This window comes from Adiantum capillus-veneris, chromosome 3 (assembly GCF_014529385.1).
Source record: "Adiantum capillus-veneris isolate H3 chromosome 3, ASM1452938v2, whole genome shotgun sequence".
Lineage (NCBI taxonomy): Eukaryota > Viridiplantae > Streptophyta > Polypodiopsida > Polypodiales > Pteridaceae > Adiantum > Adiantum capillus-veneris.
In genome coordinates this window covers 7,420,069-7,439,175 of record NC_140933.1, presented here as the reverse complement: position 1 = coordinate 7,439,175, position 19,107 = coordinate 7,420,069, and the positions used below count along the sequence as shown (strand labels likewise).

Below are 19,107 nucleotides of genomic sequence, written 5' to 3'. Positions count from 1 at the left end.
ACTTTTTGACACTATGCTTCTTTGTGGCTGCTTCCTCCCCCAACTAGTGTAAGGAATGGTTGAGGGACCATTCCCCATAATTCTTGAAAGACACAAATGTTACCATTTTTCGGTATGTGGGTGATTATCTTTGGCCAACTTTGTAAATATGTGTATGTTATTGTATAGTCTTTGGGAAAATTCGAGCAATTCCTTGTAAAAAATAGCACAAGGGTATTTTAGCACAAAACTTCATGTTCTTCTTGAAAGACAAATGTTTTCATTTTCCAGTATGTGGGTGATTATTTTTGGTCAACTTTGTAAATATGTGTTACTGTTTTTCTTTGGGGAAATTGTAGCAATTCCTTGGAAATAGCACGAGGGTATTTTAGAAATTTTCAAATTACAATGGTATTCTAGGAATTTCCACAAATTTGATGCTGGGCTATGAATCAAAAAGAATTCATCTGTTCTGGATAATGAACAGAGCATATGACTTGCTGTGGATAACTTGGGACACCTCTCATATATCATGTAAACCCATATATCATCTCTCATATATCATGTGAACCCACACACGTGACGACAGCTTATGTTTGCACTAGCCTACACACTAAAGAGCAAATTGAAGCCTAACTTTAACCAAGGCCAAAAAATTAATTTCTTATAAGAATAAAAGCATTACGACCAATGCATTATTCAAGAGGTCATTTAAGACGACAATTGGCATCAAAAAATCCTGCTTTCCAGCTTTACTCACATACCACTACTGCTCAAGTAATTCATCACTAAAGTTGGGCATGGCACACTACATAATGTTACAAAAATACGGTTCTCTGACTTCTTGCTCGCAACAAAGAAAACTGTATCCTAACAAGAAATCACTCAAAAGGTCAATGCTCACACATAGCTCATTGGCTCATAGCTTCCACTATAATTTACACCATAAAGAAATCTATTTCAAATTCCATTTATTTACTCATTGCTCAATTGGCAGAATCCATCTGCCCTTTTATTCGATCAAAAATATCACAGCTCTGTTGCTAACGCTCCGGTAGGATTCCCACATCAAGAACAATGCTCATGGTTTTAGGAACCCTTTCCTCAACCTCTGTATATTGATGTCGGGGTTTCGAATTGCTAAGCCCTAAACTACAATGTACAGTTGCCTCCCAACACACCACAGCAGCAACTCTCAATCTTCGAGAAGGTGTGATGGCCCCCAGTCGTCAAATTATGCAGAAGAACTCCGCTCTTGTACTATTTACTTGTGAGAGGCAGCGGATGCATCTCCTTAGACTTTTTCTTCAACATTCATATCACCCCATCTCACATTATACTTGGCTGCCAGATAATGTGCCCCTACAGGCCCACGACTGCCATATGGGTACAACTCCGGAGCTACCTTTCGCAATTCCAGTTCTTTCAATAATGGAGTAAAAATAGCCCAAGCCGCATCTAATTCATCACTTCGTATAAAAAGACGGCGCTCTCCTTCAACAGCATCCAGCAATAGTCGTTCATATGCATCTGGTATTTCTCTCGAGTATCTGCAAAAGCATTACCTATCAGCACAGTATGCCAAAAAAAAATCATAAAAACTAAAGAGTGATTTGCAAACGAACCTACCTGTCAGCATAATGCAAATTCAAGTTACTACGATCTAATCTCATGCCGAGGCCTGGTATCTTATTGTTGATCTTTAGATATATGGCTTCATCTGGTTGTACTCTAATAACAAGCTCATTAGTCGCTTGGTCCAGGTCTGTTCCAAAGCTCCGCTTGTACAAATTTCCAGGAACATGCCGGAACTGCACCCGAATCTCGGTCCTGAAAAAAGCATGATCGCGGGTCAAACCGAGATGACCAAACCTAAGCAAAATGCAATGATCTGTCGATCCACACAATTGCTGAAGCAAGCTGTCAGTCTACACTAGTGAGCAGTGCATATGTAGCCTCAAGAGGGTGAAGCACTTTTAGGAGCAGTTAGTTGTAGGAAGGTTTCGACGTAGAGGTAAATGAGAAAATAAAAAGCTCGTCAATTTCTGAGTTTGGAAAGACTAACCTAAGTGAAGAGACCTTCTAATCATGCTAGAGCTATACTAATGAAGAGATTCTAATTAAGACAAGGGTTAGGGTTCGCGATCCAAGCGAAAGGGCAAGCTCTAATACCACTTGCATGGCACATCTAAATGGCTCCAAAAAGAATACGGGCCTTCATCATCAACACACAAACTTGCTGCTCTTCAGAATCCACTAACAAGACACAAGGGAGTTAACAATTAACAAAATGCTCTACAGGAGACGAACATAGAGATAAGGTCTTTCTAGGCATTGTTTTATCTCAGATCTATGGCCCCTACAGATACAGGTTAAGTAATATCTTTTTAACCTATACATAAATTCAAGTTTTGCAGTGCACATGGGCTATGACAGCAAGTAAATGCAAGCATTTAAGTGTCCCTCCATCTTCACTCATGAACGGATGATACTTTTATAGAAGCAGAATTTGAGCTCAGAAACCTTCGGTTGTGGAGTGCTTTCCCTGCCTTCATAAGAAAGGGTACACCATCCCATCTAGCATTGTCAATGAATAAAGCAGCAGCAGCAAACGTAGGTGTGATACTGTTCGAAGGAACCGTCTTATCATCCGTGTAGCCTGGATACTTTACCCCACCCCTTACATGGCTCTTGTACTGGCCAACCACAATATCTTCCAGATGTAAAGCTCTCATTGAGCGCAAAACCTTCACCTGTTGTTAGAAAGAACAAAACAGAAGTCACTATACAATACATCTTGAATAGCTTCAAACATAAGCGATAACCCAAATTCCTCCAAAAAAGAAAGGGTCTCTATCTGGTCTTGGACGGAGCCATTTAGCATACCGAGCACAAATCAAACATCCATCAAATTTGGTGCCCTCAGCCCTTATATCTTCTGCATTCCGCAGATGCAGAAGCATGCAGGCGCACACAAAAGATATATATCAAAGCATGTGGGCCTACACTACCTCCAGTAGAAGTCAGCAACCGAATTTCACTACCTTCTCATTCCTGATATCTTCTGCATCCAGACTAACAGGAGGCTCCATGGCAAAAAGGGCCAACATTTGCAGCAGATGGTTCTGCATGATATCCCGTATGATTCCATAATTATCAAAGTACCTGGCATGATTAACAACATAATGGATTCATTGCATTGATTGATCAAGAAGGTGCAGGCACAGTCAAACTTCACAATAGCATACCCTCCACGACCCTCAGTCCCAAAGTCTTCAGAAAACAGGAATTGAACATTTCTTATATATTGCCGTGACCACAAAGGTTCAAACACGAGGTTAGAAAACCTCAATACGGACAGATTCTCAACAAGCTCCTTCCCCAAATAATGATCAATTCTGCACAACAATCAGATTCTCAAGGTGTATTTTCCAAATCATATAAAAAACACCATCGCTTACAATTAATTGACCTGTAAATTTGTTCTTCACTAAGAAACTGCTTCAAGCCTGTGGTAAGCTCTGCTGAAGACTCTGAATCTCTTCCAAATGGCTTCTCTACAATGACTCTTGTCCACCCTTTTGCCGGAGAGGATGAGCGGCTAGCACACCTTGCTACATCAATAAAAATATTCGGTGGGATGGACAAGTAAAATAGCCGATTAGCTAATCTTCCTCCCTGTGCATCAGTCCATTGCAATGTAATCAGCACTCAAAATGACCACCAGCAGACCACACTCGCATGCAATACCATCCTTCCCTTCTCTGGGGCCACACTACAATACATATGCACACCTCTAAACAAAACATGAAAAGCTCGCACTCATTCAAAGCAACACCACTTGCAACATAAATGCAGCAAATCAATAAAAGCATTGCATGAATTACATGTACCCTTTTCACAGGCCTAAAAACAGAGCGCTTCCTTGTTACAGAAGTCTTCTACTTCATAAATCACACACCTCTCTCTCTCTTAAAAACTAACTAAGGAGTATATCATTTGACTTCCGTTCAACAAACCCACCAAGTCATTTTACCAAATCGTTGAAAATATCATATTTGTTCACGGACCATCCTCAAGGCAAAATATGAACGCACAACATCGCTGCCAGCAACCCAACATGTGCCATAGACTTCTAAACAATTGCGTCTATACATTCATATTTCAGACCGCTTTGCAATGCATATCCACACTACTAAGGCTTTTCAGCATTGCGCTTTCAGTATATAGCCAGTTCACGAAGGTACCAAACTGGCTATGGTGCAATATGATATAACCATCAGGTCTATCAGGCATGGTAACCACTGGATTTTACAGCATTCTCATGTACTCAACAATGCCCAACACTCAGTAAACAACTCGGTAGCAATACGTGCTTCCACATATACACACACCTGCATACGAACAAGAGCATGCCTACAAACACAAGGGTCTGCATACCGAATCCGTGTCATATCTCCCATGATATGGAGCAGACTCAGGAATACTGCGCTTCGCAATGAAAAGTTCAATTAACTGGCCGCAACTTGAACCGAAACTTAATAATATGTGTTCCTTGTGTGCCCAAATTCATCTCAGAAAGAAAGTGCAAGTTGCAACTCAAGGTACGAGGGAACCTCACCTTCAGCTCAACATGTGTGGCTAAATACTTTAAACATGCCCACAAACATAAAAGGTGCCATTCAGAACAAGGTAACAATAAGCTCTCTCTATCACATACACACACAAGATAAAGAGAGACTTGACTAGCAAATTAAAAACCATACCTCATGAACTTTTAGCTTTGCATCTAATTGCTTGAAGTCTGCCTCAGAATTATACTGTCCAGAGTGATAAAAGCAATTCTTCAGAAATTTATCGATTTTATCATCACAGCTCTCCCTGGAGTTTAAGAACTCATGTCAAACTCAAAATCGAAAGTGATGAGTCAAGAGTTAAAGCACCATAAGTAAAAGCATAATGACCTTTGATCAATCCTACAAGTTAAAGTTCCACTTATTAGATTTCGAAGTTCTTGATCTGTCATCTTACTTCGAGCATAGCCGAAGATGGTAAAATGCTGGCATAGACACAAAATCTCTCTCTCTCTCTCTCTCTCTCTCTCTCTCTCTCTCTCTCTCTCTCACCTCAGCTTATTTTAAAGACGAAGGTGATGTTACTGTCTTTGGGGATATGAATGCTCGCACAAAAACATTGCAACATGATACTCAACAATTTGATATGACATGCATTTCAAGGAATTTGGAGGAAGTTCAATTGTATGATCGTACTTCGATGGATGAGAAAGAATCAGATCACTATGGAAAGTTACTTTTACACATGTGCAATAGCACGGGTATGCTCATTGCCAATGGTGTATCCTTGTGAAGTGGAACCGATGGATTTACACGTAGAAAACACAATGGGGATAGTGTGATTGACTATATGCTACTCTCTGAAGCCATCATGTATCGCATAAAGAGTTTTCCGATTGGCCAATGGAAGCCGGAATCAGACCATCAAACCTTGCGTATTGACCTTGCATGTGGAGAAGCAACTAAGCATGATAATCTCAACCAAAGGGAAGAGAAGTTGTCACTTTGTATGGATTTCAAACGGGCACCAATGTATCTTGAAATGGTTGAGCAATAGTTATGGATGACAAAGCTTCAATATGATGCACCATGCACCAACAAAAACTAAATGGGAAACTTTCAAAAAAGTTATTTGTTCTTGTGCCCAAGAATGCTTTGCTATAAAGCATGTCCATGGTATGAATAAAGATAGATCACGCAAAAGGTGATTTTATAAAGAATGTCAGGATGCTTGAAAGTCCTTGATAAAGTTATGGACCAATACAACTATCAAAGTCATTTGCATGCACAAGGCATTGATTCAAAAGCAGAGAAGAAGATGGGAAGTAAAGCATGAATTTTTTCAAGTCTTAAGAAAAGGCATGTGCATGTGGAAGATTTTGGAAAAACTTGAGGGACAAGTGGATTGAGAGTTTTGGTAACTTGAGTCTCGTGGATATGTACACACATTGTAGACAACTATATGAGCAACCAAATGTTGAAAAAATGTCATTTTATGGTTCATTCCCATGTATGTCCTCTTTTTTCACTATTGAGGATCTGTGTTGGAGGCTCGAAAATTTGGCCACTCGCAAAGCGGGAGATCTTCAAGATATCAAGCCAAAAATGATTAAATGGACGAGGGATTTTACACATAAGTGGATGAGTGATATGTTCAACCTTGTATTTCAACATGATATGCCTCGTGATTGGAGTACTAATTGGATCAAGCCTTTGCATAAAGGAGGGGATGTAAAGAATGTAAATAACTATCGGATTATAATGATTGGATCTCTTATGGCAAAGCTGTTTGAGTGCATAATGAAGATAAAATTGAGTGATTAGGTTGAAGAGAACGACAAGCGTGCAAAAGAACAAGCGGGTTTTCGTCGACACCATAGTACCATTGATCATCTTGTCACTCTTCGTGTTCTCATGGAGGAAAGTAGGTTAAAAGGCAAGCGATTGTATTGTTGCTTTGTGGACTTTAAGACAACCTTTGATAATTTGTGAAGAGGGATGAAAATATTCCAAAGTGCCAAGTGAGTTTACGCTTTCGATTTCTTGAATCTATGAGAAGGTGATGTGTCAATTGCACATGGGAAGAGAAATTTTAGAAATTTTTGCGAGTACTATTGGAGTTAAACAAAGATGTCGTTGTCACCAACTCTCTATGGTCTAAACATCGATCAATTGGAACAAATGGTACTTGACTTTATGCAAGAAGAAGGCATTTAAGAGGTCACTATTTGCAATGTGGTAATCATGCTTTAGTTGTATGCGAATGATGCAATGCTTCTAGCACACACTTTAGAGAATGCACAAAAGCTGATGGTTGTCCTTGAGAACTTTTGCTCGCATAGTGGGCTGATTGTGAATGAATCCAAAACAAAGGTTATGCCTGTGAAAACCAACCATAAGGAGAAGCCATGCATCGTGTACAACAATGAGACTCTTGAATTTGTTGAGAGCTTTAAGTACCTTGGCCTTGAGGTTGTGACCAATCACAAGTGGCATGAATGTGTTATGCGTTGTTTGAAAGCCGAAAAGAGAGCATACTATGCAATTGAAAACATATGTAATGCGGGAAACATCAAGTGTTGGATTCTCAAGAAGTACCTTTTTGACACATTGGTGACACCGGTTCTTCTTTATAGAGTTTAAGTGTGGGAAGTCTACTTGGAAAGAGACAGAAAGTGTCCAAAAGCGTTTTCTTACAAACTTTCTCCAAGTTAAGGCACAAACACCATATATGCTTATATTCTTGAGTCAAGATCTCGTGTAAATTGAAGCATTGGAAGGTGCATGATGCCATGTCGTGTGACCTTGGGTTTGACTTAAAAAAGAATTGTGGCGGAAAGGCACCACATGCCAACTAAAAGGAACAAACTTTTAGCACTTCAAAACAATTGAACAAAGAGAGAAAAATCCATGTGAGAGACAAGGAGTGGCGGAGTTTCACTCCCAGACTACACGAGCCCCAACACCTAGCGCCCCTTTCGGTATTTCTTTATATTGCTTCAACAGGTTACAAGACCTGAGACTCTTGTAATAGACTTGGACAATTCAAATCAAAGATCGACTACAACACACATGAGGATGCACACAACTGAATAAACTTGAATAAAGAGAGAGAGAGAGAGAGAGAGAGAGAGAGAGAGAGAGAGAGGAGTCGACACGGCACGGCACAATTCTGGGCCAAGATGCACTGGCGCCAAAGATTGGCGCCCCTTTCAATATTTCTTTATTATTACTTTGCACAAGTACAATGTTTGAGGGTCCTCTCTCAGCAGTGCTCCCAAGCTAATCTACCAAAGTGTCACAAACGGGAGTCACAAACGGGGGCGCATAGCAATATAGAATATACTCGGATAAATAGAATTTCTCACTTAATATGAAGCCAAAGGGTATAGAGAGAAATAGAGAGAGAAAAAGAGTGAGAAGATCGACACAATACTGGGACCAGAAGATGGCTGGTCCTCCCCCCCTCATAATAGTATCTTTATTACTGAGGAGAAGTCTATACAAGCACTTGAACCGAACGTATTACCATGTTCGTTCTAGAATAAGACTCGATAGTTCCCGGAAGCCTCAGTTTCCATCCTCAAGGCAAAGCCCTATTCCTAGGAACTTCCATAGAACAACTCTGCTTTCCCGAACGCAAAGTCATTCCTTGGGAATCTCAACTTTTGGATCCCAAGTCGAGAGTCTACCACTCTCGGATCCATAGATCTACGTCCCAAACTCGGATACAAAACCCTTGGGCTGATCTAGCTCTAATTCCTCATAGAGCTTTCTCTTGCAAAGGCTCATGTCTTCCTCTGCTTCTACTCCCTCGTGAAGAGAAAGTACACCAGAAAACACACACAAACACGGGACACATAGGGTTGGATGTGTCACGTGACAGAGAGAGAAAGCGTTGGCTGATCTGTGCCTTATTTATCATAGGCTACCCACTTATTAAGTAGGTGGCCGGTTGCCTTTTTGAAAAAGGTTTGAACCTGCCCAAAAACTTGATAAAACCTTATAAGTTGAAAAACAATGCTTACACAACACTTCCCAGGCGTCCCTAGATGCAACCACATGCACAGATGCAATGCAGACATAGACTTCCTAACGGGAAAGCATCTGCTTTCCCGAAAAGTAACTTGCTTTCTCAGAAAGCATTCGTTTTTTCCTCAATGTTTCCTTTGAACCGCTTGCTCTTCCTTGTGCACAATTCTAACACAATTTGGAATTTCCTCCTGACTATAGATATTCCCTTTCCGATGCACCCGTCACCCACCTTGTGACGCATCAGGAATACCCATCACCTACCCATCACCTAGTCCTTTCCTACCGAACTTACGATACAATCTCCTTCACAATGCTCTGTCACCCATCCTATGACGCATCAGAGATGTCAGTTCTCGGATGATCGGATACTTCTTTCCGATGCTCCCTGTCACTCATCCGATGTGACACATCAAAAGTATCTGTTCCTGGTGGCCTTACAGATTTCACAGTGCTCCTGTCATTACTTTAAATGACGCACTAAGAATACTCTGTACTCGGATGTCTCCAGTGAGAAAAACCCTCTCACTTAAGATCCAATAATTCATTTATAATTATTTTTCCTTGGTGTTCCAAGCAAGAAAACCATCTCACTTATAAATCCAACAATTCATTTAGAATTATTTTTCTGTCAGATAAAGCCAATTTAGCGACACAGAGAAGAGGCGCTCGCAACTTATTTGAAGACCCCTAGGCAACAGCATACAAGTGAAAAGCCATGCTCCCAAAAGCTCTTGCTCCAACTTATTTAAAGACCCCTAGCCAAAAGCATACAAGTGAAAAGCCATGCTCCCAAAAGCTAGCGCCCAAAGAGTTGTCAGTAAGACGCGGAAATCCTGCCAAATCAGCATGTTCTGCAATTTTCACGTCATCCATATAACTAGCTGCGTGAGGCTTTTTCGCTAGTTGCTTTATTTTAGGGTTTTAAGCCCCTTGGGCCTCGGCCACTCTCTATAAGTCAAAAGAGTTTCCTTTTTGGCCCCTCGACTACAATTTGCAAGTTGGCAAACCTTCTTCTACGTCTTCCATTAGGTTTTAGGCCCCTGGGTCGCAATCTGTCAGTTAGGCTATGCCACGTGCACGCCACGTCATCAATTTGTGGCAACTCTACTCTGCTTCTCTGCGAGGTAGAATGCCAAAGATCCCTGTACACATTTGAAGGCACTTAGCCCCTAAGAACATATGCTATGAAAAGCAAACACGTCCAAAAGCTTTTTGTCCACAAAAGCCATCGCCCAGAGCGCTACCAACACAATTTGCGTGTTGTCGGTTCAGCACTGCCACGCAAGCATATATTCCCGCAATTAGCGGGCAAGTCCGTACAATCTTCCACGTCAGCATCTCCACGCAATTTTTTGTGCATCCTGGTTTAGACCCCTCAGCCAAGCGCTACCAAAGTTGGTAGAATTAGGATTCTTAACCCTAACCCCCTTTAGTCTTCGATTCTGGGTTTTAGACACCTCAAACATCTTTTGTAGGTTGGTTAGCTCTTCTTCTGTGGTTGACACGTCAACATTTTGTGACATACCCCCCTCTTGAAAGAAGAATAATCGTTTGCAATTAGACCAACAAAGCTCAATCAAGTTAGTTGAAAAATCTGAGGATCATTCAATAGTCTTAATCCGTATCGGAGCTCTTGATATTCCGACATATCCATCACAACGAAAGGGGCGTCTCAATGCACTAACATATCCAAGTAATCTCACCCAAATTGGAACATATATGGTTGACACATCAAAATGTATCACGTGCACATTGCTCTAGAGCCATATGGACAAGCTACTGCTAGAGTTTAGCGTCGGTCTTAATTAGCTAAAGATCTGGCTTGGCATTTTGTGAGCCACTAGAAGGATGTGCATGATCAGACAAGTCATAGGTGCATACCCTCACTTGCACAGTACAATCACTTAAAGCATATAGGCATATGGACAATCATTTATTAATAAGTGACTTTGACGTGACATTATTAAAAGTAGGTAGAGCAAATGGCTAAAAGACCTATAAAAGCCTCACTTGGCCTTCAGTTGAAGGACAACAAAACAAGGACCCACAATACAAGTACCCATGGCACAAGCACCCACCAGTGTTTCCATTGCCAACACCTTCATCATCGTTAGTAACCACAGCATTAGCGTTTTCAGCCTACAGCACCAAATCTGCCCTAGCGTTTTGTATCAAATTCAGCCCCGTCATTTTTGCAACAAATCAACCTAGCGTTTTACATAGCATTCAACCCTAGCGTTTTGCAGTTCGTCAGTATTTAGCACTCAGTATTTAGCACTCAGTATTCAGCATTTAGCCATTGTATCAACAATTGTGCAAGTAATTAAAGCAAGTACTTGCTCTGGCAACAAAGCAAAGGGGCCCTGAGGGTGGTTGGGACCCGACATACAATGTCGTCTCTTGTTTCTCTCAACCCGACATACAATGTCGTCTCTTGTTTCTCTCAATGTGTTCAGTTCTCTCAAGTGAAGTAAAGCAACCTTGTGCTAAGTACTATATCCAAGTTAAAATCCTTAAACCCTTCCGATGCACCTAACTCGATGCAACACAGATGATTACAAATGCAGTCACAAGGCGAACTGTTAAAGTTTAGGAATCTCAAGTGAACTGCCCAATGTGATCCCATTATTTAGTTTGGCTTTTAGGTATTTATTTTACTTATTTGTCAAAGTCTTTAGTAGGGCAATTTACTGGGACTGCTATACAAGCAAACCCTTGCCTCCATTGTATACACATTCAGTTATTCATTGCCAAGGTTGATTGGTTCAAGAGACTCTCTCTCGTGCTCACTCCCCTTGGTCTCTACGCTTCCGCATCGTCGACTTTAGCATGGTATCAGAGCATAGTGCTCCTTGAAGGCCTTGGCGTGGAGGAGCAAAGCGGAGAAGAAGTTTTTTCATCGCCAAAGACCTCTCAAAACGCTGCCCTATTGTGCTCTCTTTAGCGTTTTCAAAACGCTGCCCTTCCTCTCTTGCCGGCAATGTCCCAGCAGCCCACGAGGCCTTCCCCTCCTGCGTTATAAAACGTTGGAGTGCAGCGGCGCTGAACAGCCACTCCTCGAGCGTTTTGAAACGCTGCAATCCCTCCTCCCCTTGGCGCAAACTCCCATGCCAACGAGCGTTCTGAAACGCTGCCGACAACAAGCACCTGCTCCCTCCTTGCACTGAGCGTTTTAAACCGCTCACAGCCGGCTCCTGATCACTCCCGCCAATTTTTACTAAGCAAGCAGCCAGCGTTTTAATGCTCCCTCCTCGCACTGAGCGTTTTAAACCGCTCACAGCCGGCTCCTGATCACTCCCGCCAATTTTTACTAAGCAAGCAGCCAACGTTTTAAAACGCTGGTGGCAACCTTGTCTCGGTAAGTTGGAGCCGGAGAGGGGGGCATCAAAAGAGGGTCTTTTGATCGGCTTGGGACTAGTGCGGCCTTTGGAGGCGAGGATCTTAGAGCCTAAGAGGGGGGCATCTTAAGGCGGCTTCTTGGTGGCTTGGGACGGTATAAGGCGACTTACAAGGGCAACCAAAACTTTTGGAGAGCAGTAAGGAATTCGAAGTTTGGAGCGGCGAGGAGATTTGTTGTGGCCTATTAGAGTGCGCGAAGGTACGAAATACCAAGTTTTGCAACTTCAACAAGGCACCCCCTTGCTCGAGGCCCCACGACATCGACCAAAGACAACCAAAAGCTATGGATAACAAATCGACAACCATCCTTTTAGCGGCCTATGCACCGGCACAGTTCTCAAGTAACCCAACAATTTGTTTGGCTCGAGTTTGTGAAGTCAAAAGCAAATGGAGGAGTTCGCTAGAGGACAACGGCAAAGGTAAGTTGGACACGGATGGCAATACCAGTACTCAGTTAGCTGCCTCGGTACCCGGGAAGTACCACCACAGTCATGATTGTGATTCGACGCTTTGTTTGGCTCAAGAGTTTGAAGCCAAAGGCAAAAGCAAGAACTCACAGGAAGACAAGGACAAAGGCAAGCTGGACAGAGATTACGGTAATAAAGATTTGGCAGAGGAGATTGGCATGGCCCTCGTGACGAAGGCCACAGTGGCCTTGACGTAGATTTCTAGTCAAATGACAGGTATCGCCACTAGCTTCAGCCAGAGAGAGGCTTGTGAGTGGCAGAGAGGGGCAAGCAAATGCTCCCTATAATTAATTTGGACCCTTGTATTGGAGTTCAAGTTATTGGTGTTTGGACCCGTCGATCGGAGTTCAAGGCACATGCATCTGGCAAGGAACCAATCAAACGTCTAAAACACTATGGATAGGCTAGCCAATTCATTGTTGTTGGTCAGATTATGGACAGGATGGTTCATTATCTTGGAGATTTATATTTTGGACGTGATGTGTTCACAATTCACGAATGGGGATTATTGGACGTAGTATTGTCTACAGTTCAAAGTTTCTACAAAGGCAACCGATGCTCAAGATGGCATTACTTCAGGTACAAAGTTGAGGAGTGCAACACCAAGGTGTATCCAGTATCCCGGCCGATGCTGGGGTGTCCATGGTAGCTTCTTCATCGATTTTGTCTCACTATTGATGTCCACTATGAGCTGCAGAAAGGGTGTTAAAAGTTTAGGCATCTCAAGTGAATTGCCCAATGAAAAATTTCACTCACAGTTTACTCTTAAATTCTCTTCCCATACCAATGTCTCAGCCATGAGTGATTTACAAGTCAAAAAATACAAATAAATGATCAACCTACATCATCCAAAGGCTTTTCCAAACAACAATGAAACCAGTATTAAAACTGGAATCAAGCAATCCCAATCGGAACCAAGACAAGTTCAAAACAAATAAATGTTATTTCAAACCAATTACAAAGAGTATTCTCAAACAAAGATGAAAAAAATAAATGAATCAATTCACACTTTAAGGTCAAATACTTCTTTATATAGAGATGAAAAGTCCTTTGACTTTCCAATTCCATGAGGCTTTTCATTTTCAATTCCTAAACGCACCTTTCACTTATGCATTTGAGATGTTTTGAAAGAATTTTTATTTTTTCGAGATTGGGGAGCCCTAATCAAACAAAGTTCATAAGTACAAAGCAAACTTAAAATGATTCTAGGTTTGTCTCTGTCAATCAAACTCGAAGTACCACAGGCTTGTCACTATGCACCAAAGTGATGGTTCGGCTCCAGAACTCAATGATAGAATCAAGCAATCCCAATCGGCACCAAGACAAGTTCAAAATGGATAAATGCTATTTCAAACCAATTACAAAGAGTATTCTCAAACAAAGTGCGAAAGAACAAAGAAAACTTAAAATGATTCTAGGTTTGTCTCGGTCAGTCAAACTCGAAGTACGACTGGCTTGTCATTATGCACCAAAGTGATGGTTCGGTCCCAGAACTCAATGGTAGCATCGTTCTTGTTGTGCCATGGCATGCCCAAAAGAACATTGCAATGCCCTAACTTCATGATATGAAAGTCTACCTTGCCATGGTACCCTTGGACTTTGACTGAAAGAGCACCAATGAGTGCTATAACTTTAAGTTTGCCCTATGGCTAGCTCATCCTCTAGTTCTCCGAACTGATCGTATTCAAAGCCCATCTGCTTGCGGAACTCCAGATAGATGAAGTTCTTAGTGGCTCCTAGGTAAGGTGGTAAGGTACGTAAGGTACGGTACGTATTCGGTACAACCTGTACGTAGTACCGAATGGATAGAGTTGTTAGGTACGTAAAATTCGTAGGTATTTTTTTTTAAAAGCCAAAAACCTACAATACGGTCTGTACTTGATAAAAAATTCATAAGTACCACTCCAAGGATGTTAGTTCACTATTCTGCAAACCAAGGCAAAGCTTTCATATAAGTTCCTGATCGTGCTTGCCCTCCTATATTCACCATCGCAATGACAATCGTCTGTGCTCTACAGATGCAAGTTGTGTCGAAATGTCTACAAAATTAGGCGTTGGGATAAGGCTAAAGAAGGGCAAACCAAAAATTGCCGACACAATAGGGTTTTTTTCCACACATTACCAACAGCACCGGACGAAGGGGGAAAACACGTACAGTACGAATCCGTACGATACAGTACATACCGTAAGGACATACCATACCGTACGGATCCATGCGCACGTACGGATCCTACCTAGCTCCTGGGTCGAAGAAGATACGTGCCTTGAAGCCATAGATCTTTCCATATTCTCTGCATAGTTCTTTGAAACCATCAATAAAGATGTCACAAATGTCAAGAACAAGTGCTACTACACTTTTGGCTTTCTCATCAGGAGGTTGCTTTGGAGGCTTATCCCCTTTCTTAGGACATACATAGGAGGTGTGTCCCGTCTAGAAACATTCAAAGCATCTGCCTTCTTGCTGTAGAGTTTCTCGTTGGCAAAGTGTCAAACAAGGTCTTGCGGGTTGAGTCGAATTGTCGCGAGAACCCCAAGAATTTGTGCGTTGGTGTTGAGGGTTCTCAATGTTTTTCGGTTGATCTTTCGTAACAAACTCGAATCTGTACCTGACAAAAATCACCCCCAACAATCCATATATCCATGGTAGGCAATACATCTACAATCTATTGCCAAAAACCCCTTCTTGCCTTGGCTAAAGTGAAGGCATAGATACACGTCACACCTACTAAGGAGTCGTCAATCTCTAGAGTAATCCACATCAACCTTGGACCAATTTACCATGGTCGTGAACACAATGCCACCAACGTGGGCCCACAAAAATGCATAGACCACTGTGTAGAAGGCCCATGCTCTTGCCGACTCTCAGCCCTTAACCTCTGCGCTCAAAGACGACTAGGGTTGGCAAGAGGTGTGTGATCGGCAGGGCTGTAGAAGAGCTCGTCCTAGACCCTGTGATGGGCCACCAGCTCAGTAATGGGTTCCTCCTATAGGGGACAATTTGGACCCCTTGAAAGCAGCCTCACCAGGAGGAGGTTATCGAGGTTGAGGTGCGACAGGGTGAGGTGGCGGAAGGGAAGGGGGTGAGGCTGAGGTTGAGGCAGTGATTGGAGATCAAACTCATGAACTATGGCAGACAGCATGTCCATTACCCAAGTCACAAAACCATGGTCCAATCCTCTGCACAAAAGCACACAAACAGCTCTCCAAAGGCCATATCATGTGAGCATACAAAGACATAGTGGGCTCAAAGACTCGCACCTGCAATGTACAACCACACGCAAGGTCATCTGCCACAATCTCGAGCACAAATGTGGGATATGCCAAAAGAACTCCAGCCAGGAGAATGGTGTAGCGAGAAAACCATCCACATAGCATTGACGCAAGGACCTTACCCCACACATGGCTAGCATGCACATGCAGCATACAAGCACAGGAGACCTGTTGTGCAGGGCAAGTCTCTTGTTACACTCTGTGTGTGTGTGTGTGTGTGTGTGTGTGTGTGTGTGTGTGTGTGTGTGTGTGTGTGTGTGTGTGTGTGTGTGCGCGCGCACATGTGCATGTGCGTGCACACACCGGTGCCTGCAAATTACACACACACACGTGCGCATGCAAATTTCACACACACAAACACAAATACATGCATGCATGCGCAATCTAAAACCTGCAGTGTGTCTAGGACTCGAATGTAAATAGTCCATTGTATGATAAAAAATTAAGCACACGACCTAGATAAACAAGACTAAGCAAGCCATTGCATACCTTTGGAAGGCAGCCTTCATAGAAAAGGGCAAACAAGGCAGGAAAAATTTTCTTCTTGGCAAGGTCACCAGAGGCACCAACCACAGTTATGCTGACTGTGGATTCACCTTCCCCACCAGATGGTAAAGGGCCCTCTAAAGCAGCTTCTTCTGAGGGAGACAATGCGTCCTTAATTTGTTTTGTAGCAACCCCTGTTTTTATCAAAGTAGCACACGAAACAAAGCTTAAAAGCATACACACACTAAGCTGTTACATACAAATAAGGATCTATGCCAATTAATATAAGTTTCAAATCTTCAAAGCTTGATATCTAATCACTATGCAGAAACTTGGCAAATATGGAGTGTTTCAAAAATGTTGCGCATTTTGAGTTTTACAGTAGTAAAACGTGCCATTGAAGAATGAACAAGGAGCATGCATTCACTGCCGGTGGATTTCAACATGTAACTCCCATCTCCTTGCAAACTATATATTGGCTCCTGTCCAATTTAGACAAAATAATGATCATCTTGATTCTTAAGTCCAGTCTGGAGAATTTGGAGCTCAGGAAAACTACACATGACAATGCTGGAGCTCTAACTTGTGATCTAGATTCATCATTCGAAGCAATTATAGCTATTCCACTTTCAAGATACCCCACAGTGTCAATTCACAAATGACCTCAAATAAGCCATGCAACACTAAGCGTCTGCCCTGAGTTAATGCATGTTGATTTCTCATGCAGATCGAATACAAAGGCCTACGTTTTTGTGAACATGAAGTCAAAGAAGAAAAACTGAGCTAAACCTAGATAATGAATGGCGAAAAACAGCCTGACAAGCCCAGCTTGGAACCTGGAAAGGAGGTTGCGGAGAAAACAATGGGCCTGAAACACACCATCTTGAAGGGCAGTTGCTGTTGCTGAGTTCGATGAAGAGGAAGACTCTGACGAGAATAACGTGGGAACGGATGCAGCGAACACAGATCTCCGATGAAGCTTGCTTCTACATGGCGATTTGGGTGAAATGGAAGTGCGAAAGCATTTGACCTCCATTGAGCCACAGCGCCTCCGACGAGGTAATTCCAATTTGGGCTTTGCGGGTTCGAAGAGGCCCCCATAGCGAGAGCTTGTCTTGGGCAGGGCCGTGCTGCTCTGAGTGCACGAGCTGCGATAGCTACAAAGAGAGCCCTCCATTGAATTTTCGAGATTCGCTCAAGGCCCTCTAGCCTATAACCAGAGAGGAATGCAGCTCGTACACTCTCCCCACCTGTGCACACAAGCCTCTTGACCTCACAAAAGGGTCGCCTCTCGAGTCTGGACTGCTCGTTTGCCTCATGGGTTCCCAAAAAGCGCCCTCAAACTCTCAACCCTTTTTCGTTTGGCCGGCCAAGTGCTGAAAAAAAAATTAAAAATGACTAAATATCTAGACGAGGCACATTCTTTACAAACAAAGCATCTAGAGGGGGAGAGTGTGTGAGAGAGAAAGTAGTTAAGGGGGGGTTCAAATTGCCCGCCCCAGCTTGACACACAGTTCGATTGAGAGGACGTGGCAAAGTAGCATTGGCTCGACAAAAGGAAAGCAGCTTCCAGAGGTACCATCCCTATGGGCGGTCTCAACCCCCTCGGATGATGAAGGCTTCCGTGACCATTGCAGAGGGAAACGCGAGTAGGCATTAAGCTCCTGACAGGTCCAACCACAACCGTTTGATCTAGTCATTCGGGTCCCATTGTGTTGTTGTGCAGCTTTGCAAGCAAGGGGTGAAAGATGCAAATATGCATACGTATTCAAGGTTTTGCCAAACTTTTGAATAATGTTAACATTTGTTATGTTAGCAAGGGGGCGCAGATGTGTGCTCTATGTGGTTTTCTAGACCAAGAAGGCTCAAGAAAGGGCCAATTATGATGACAGGTGAAGGAGATTCAAGGTGAGGTTTTCTGGCTAGGAAATGTAGAGCTTGCAGTGTTGAGTCAGTTGGTCCAGATAGCTCATCAAACGGAGCTATAGAGTGCAAGATATTTGGCTTTGAAGTTGGAAGTGATTGCAAATCCGAGACGGATAGGCCAAGTGATGCCTAGTCCGAGCCAGTTTGGAGCTATGGGTGTGTAGTGCTTGATTTATGGAGACTGTTGGTCTTTTCAGATCCGCAATTTGAGTCCTGGATGCCAAGTTATCAGCAGTTGAGTTTCACTAGGGGCCAGTTCCGTAGCAGTTCGGTCGCCTCGGTTAGTGTGCCATCTGAGGTCTTTGCAGCTTCGGTAGGGGTTGTATGCAAATTTGTGGTGATTGACAGTGCTTGGTGCAATATGTGTGTTAAATGTGGTGCTATTACGAAAGCACATAAAGCTCTTGATGAGCTATTTTCTCAAAAATATGGTCTATAGGAACAATGATTGCAAGATATACCCAGCGTGGTTGTGGCAAGGAAGCTCTAGGAAAATTAACCAAATGCGAAGGGAAGGCCTTTCTCAAAAATATGGTCTATAGGAACAATGATTGCAAGATATACCCAGCGTGGTTGTGGCAAGGAAGCTCTAGGAAAATTAACCAAATGCGAAGGGAAGGCCTTTCTCCAAATCCAATCACCTGTACTTGCATCTCGAGGGCAGAAGGCACTCTCCAGGTTTCCGGCAAGTAAATTCACGATGATGTTGTCTGCTAGGAGCTGCTGAAAGTAAATGTCGTGCTTAGCATTGATTTGGCTGATATGTATACCCACAATGTGGTGTCCTTTTGGGAGCAAAAAAAATTATCATGAGCTTTCACTTAAAAGGTTCAAAGAATGCCAAACATGGCAGTGGAAAGGCAGTGGAGCGATGATTGGTTGAAGAGTATGCTCAAGGTGGTGCCCTTTGAGGGCCACCTGCCCAAGGACACTATGGTGCCCAAGGGCCCAATAGTAATGGCCGCCCAAGG

At 42.8% G+C, this 19,107-nt stretch overlaps 1 protein-coding gene across 4 annotated transcripts; it reads right to left on the bottom strand.

Moving 5' to 3' along the window:
- Positions 1–708: 708 nt before the first annotated feature.
- Positions 709–17,514, bottom strand: LOC147460468 (glucose-6-phosphate 1-dehydrogenase 2, chloroplastic-like). 4 transcript variants are annotated; one of them, XM_086507751.1, is made up of 11 exons: positions 17,000–17,514; positions 16,214–16,404; positions 15,713–15,892; positions 4,944–5,038; positions 4,746–4,860; positions 3,452–3,657; positions 3,228–3,377; positions 3,024–3,144; positions 2,503–2,732; positions 1,609–1,809; positions 709–1,529 (listed from the first exon to the last, which is right to left on the bottom strand). In XM_086507751.1, the coding sequence occupies exons 1-11, from the start codon at positions 17,385–17,387 to the stop codon at positions 1,274–1,276; spliced, it is 2,133 nt and encodes a 710-aa protein (XP_086363877.1). In that variant the 5' UTR covers positions 17,388–17,514; the 3' UTR covers positions 709–1,273. The 4 variants fall into 4 exon arrangements, with proteins under 4 accessions (XP_086363877.1, XP_086363882.1, XP_086363889.1 ...); XM_086507756.1 differs by having other exon boundaries at positions 17,090–17,512; XM_086507763.1 differs by lacking the exon at positions 15,713–15,892 and having other exon boundaries at positions 17,000–17,512.
- Positions 17,515–19,107: the final 1,593 nt, after the last annotated feature.

Excerpts from the sequence above, each read along its gene's own strand:
- LOC147460468 (XM_086507751.1), bottom strand. The coding sequence starts at position 17,387 with ATGGAGGGCTCTCTTTGTAGCTATCGCAGCTCGTGCACTCAGAGCAGC. Across the intron at positions 5,039-15,712 it reads CGTGTGGTTGTACATTGCAG|CATTTTACCATCTTCGGCTA; the intron begins GTGCGAGTCTTT and ends TGTCTATGCCAG. Across the intron at positions 3,658-4,745 it reads CAAAGCTAAAAGTTCATGAG|GGAGGAAGATTAGCTAATCG; the intron begins GTATGGTTTTTA and ends ACTGATGCACAG.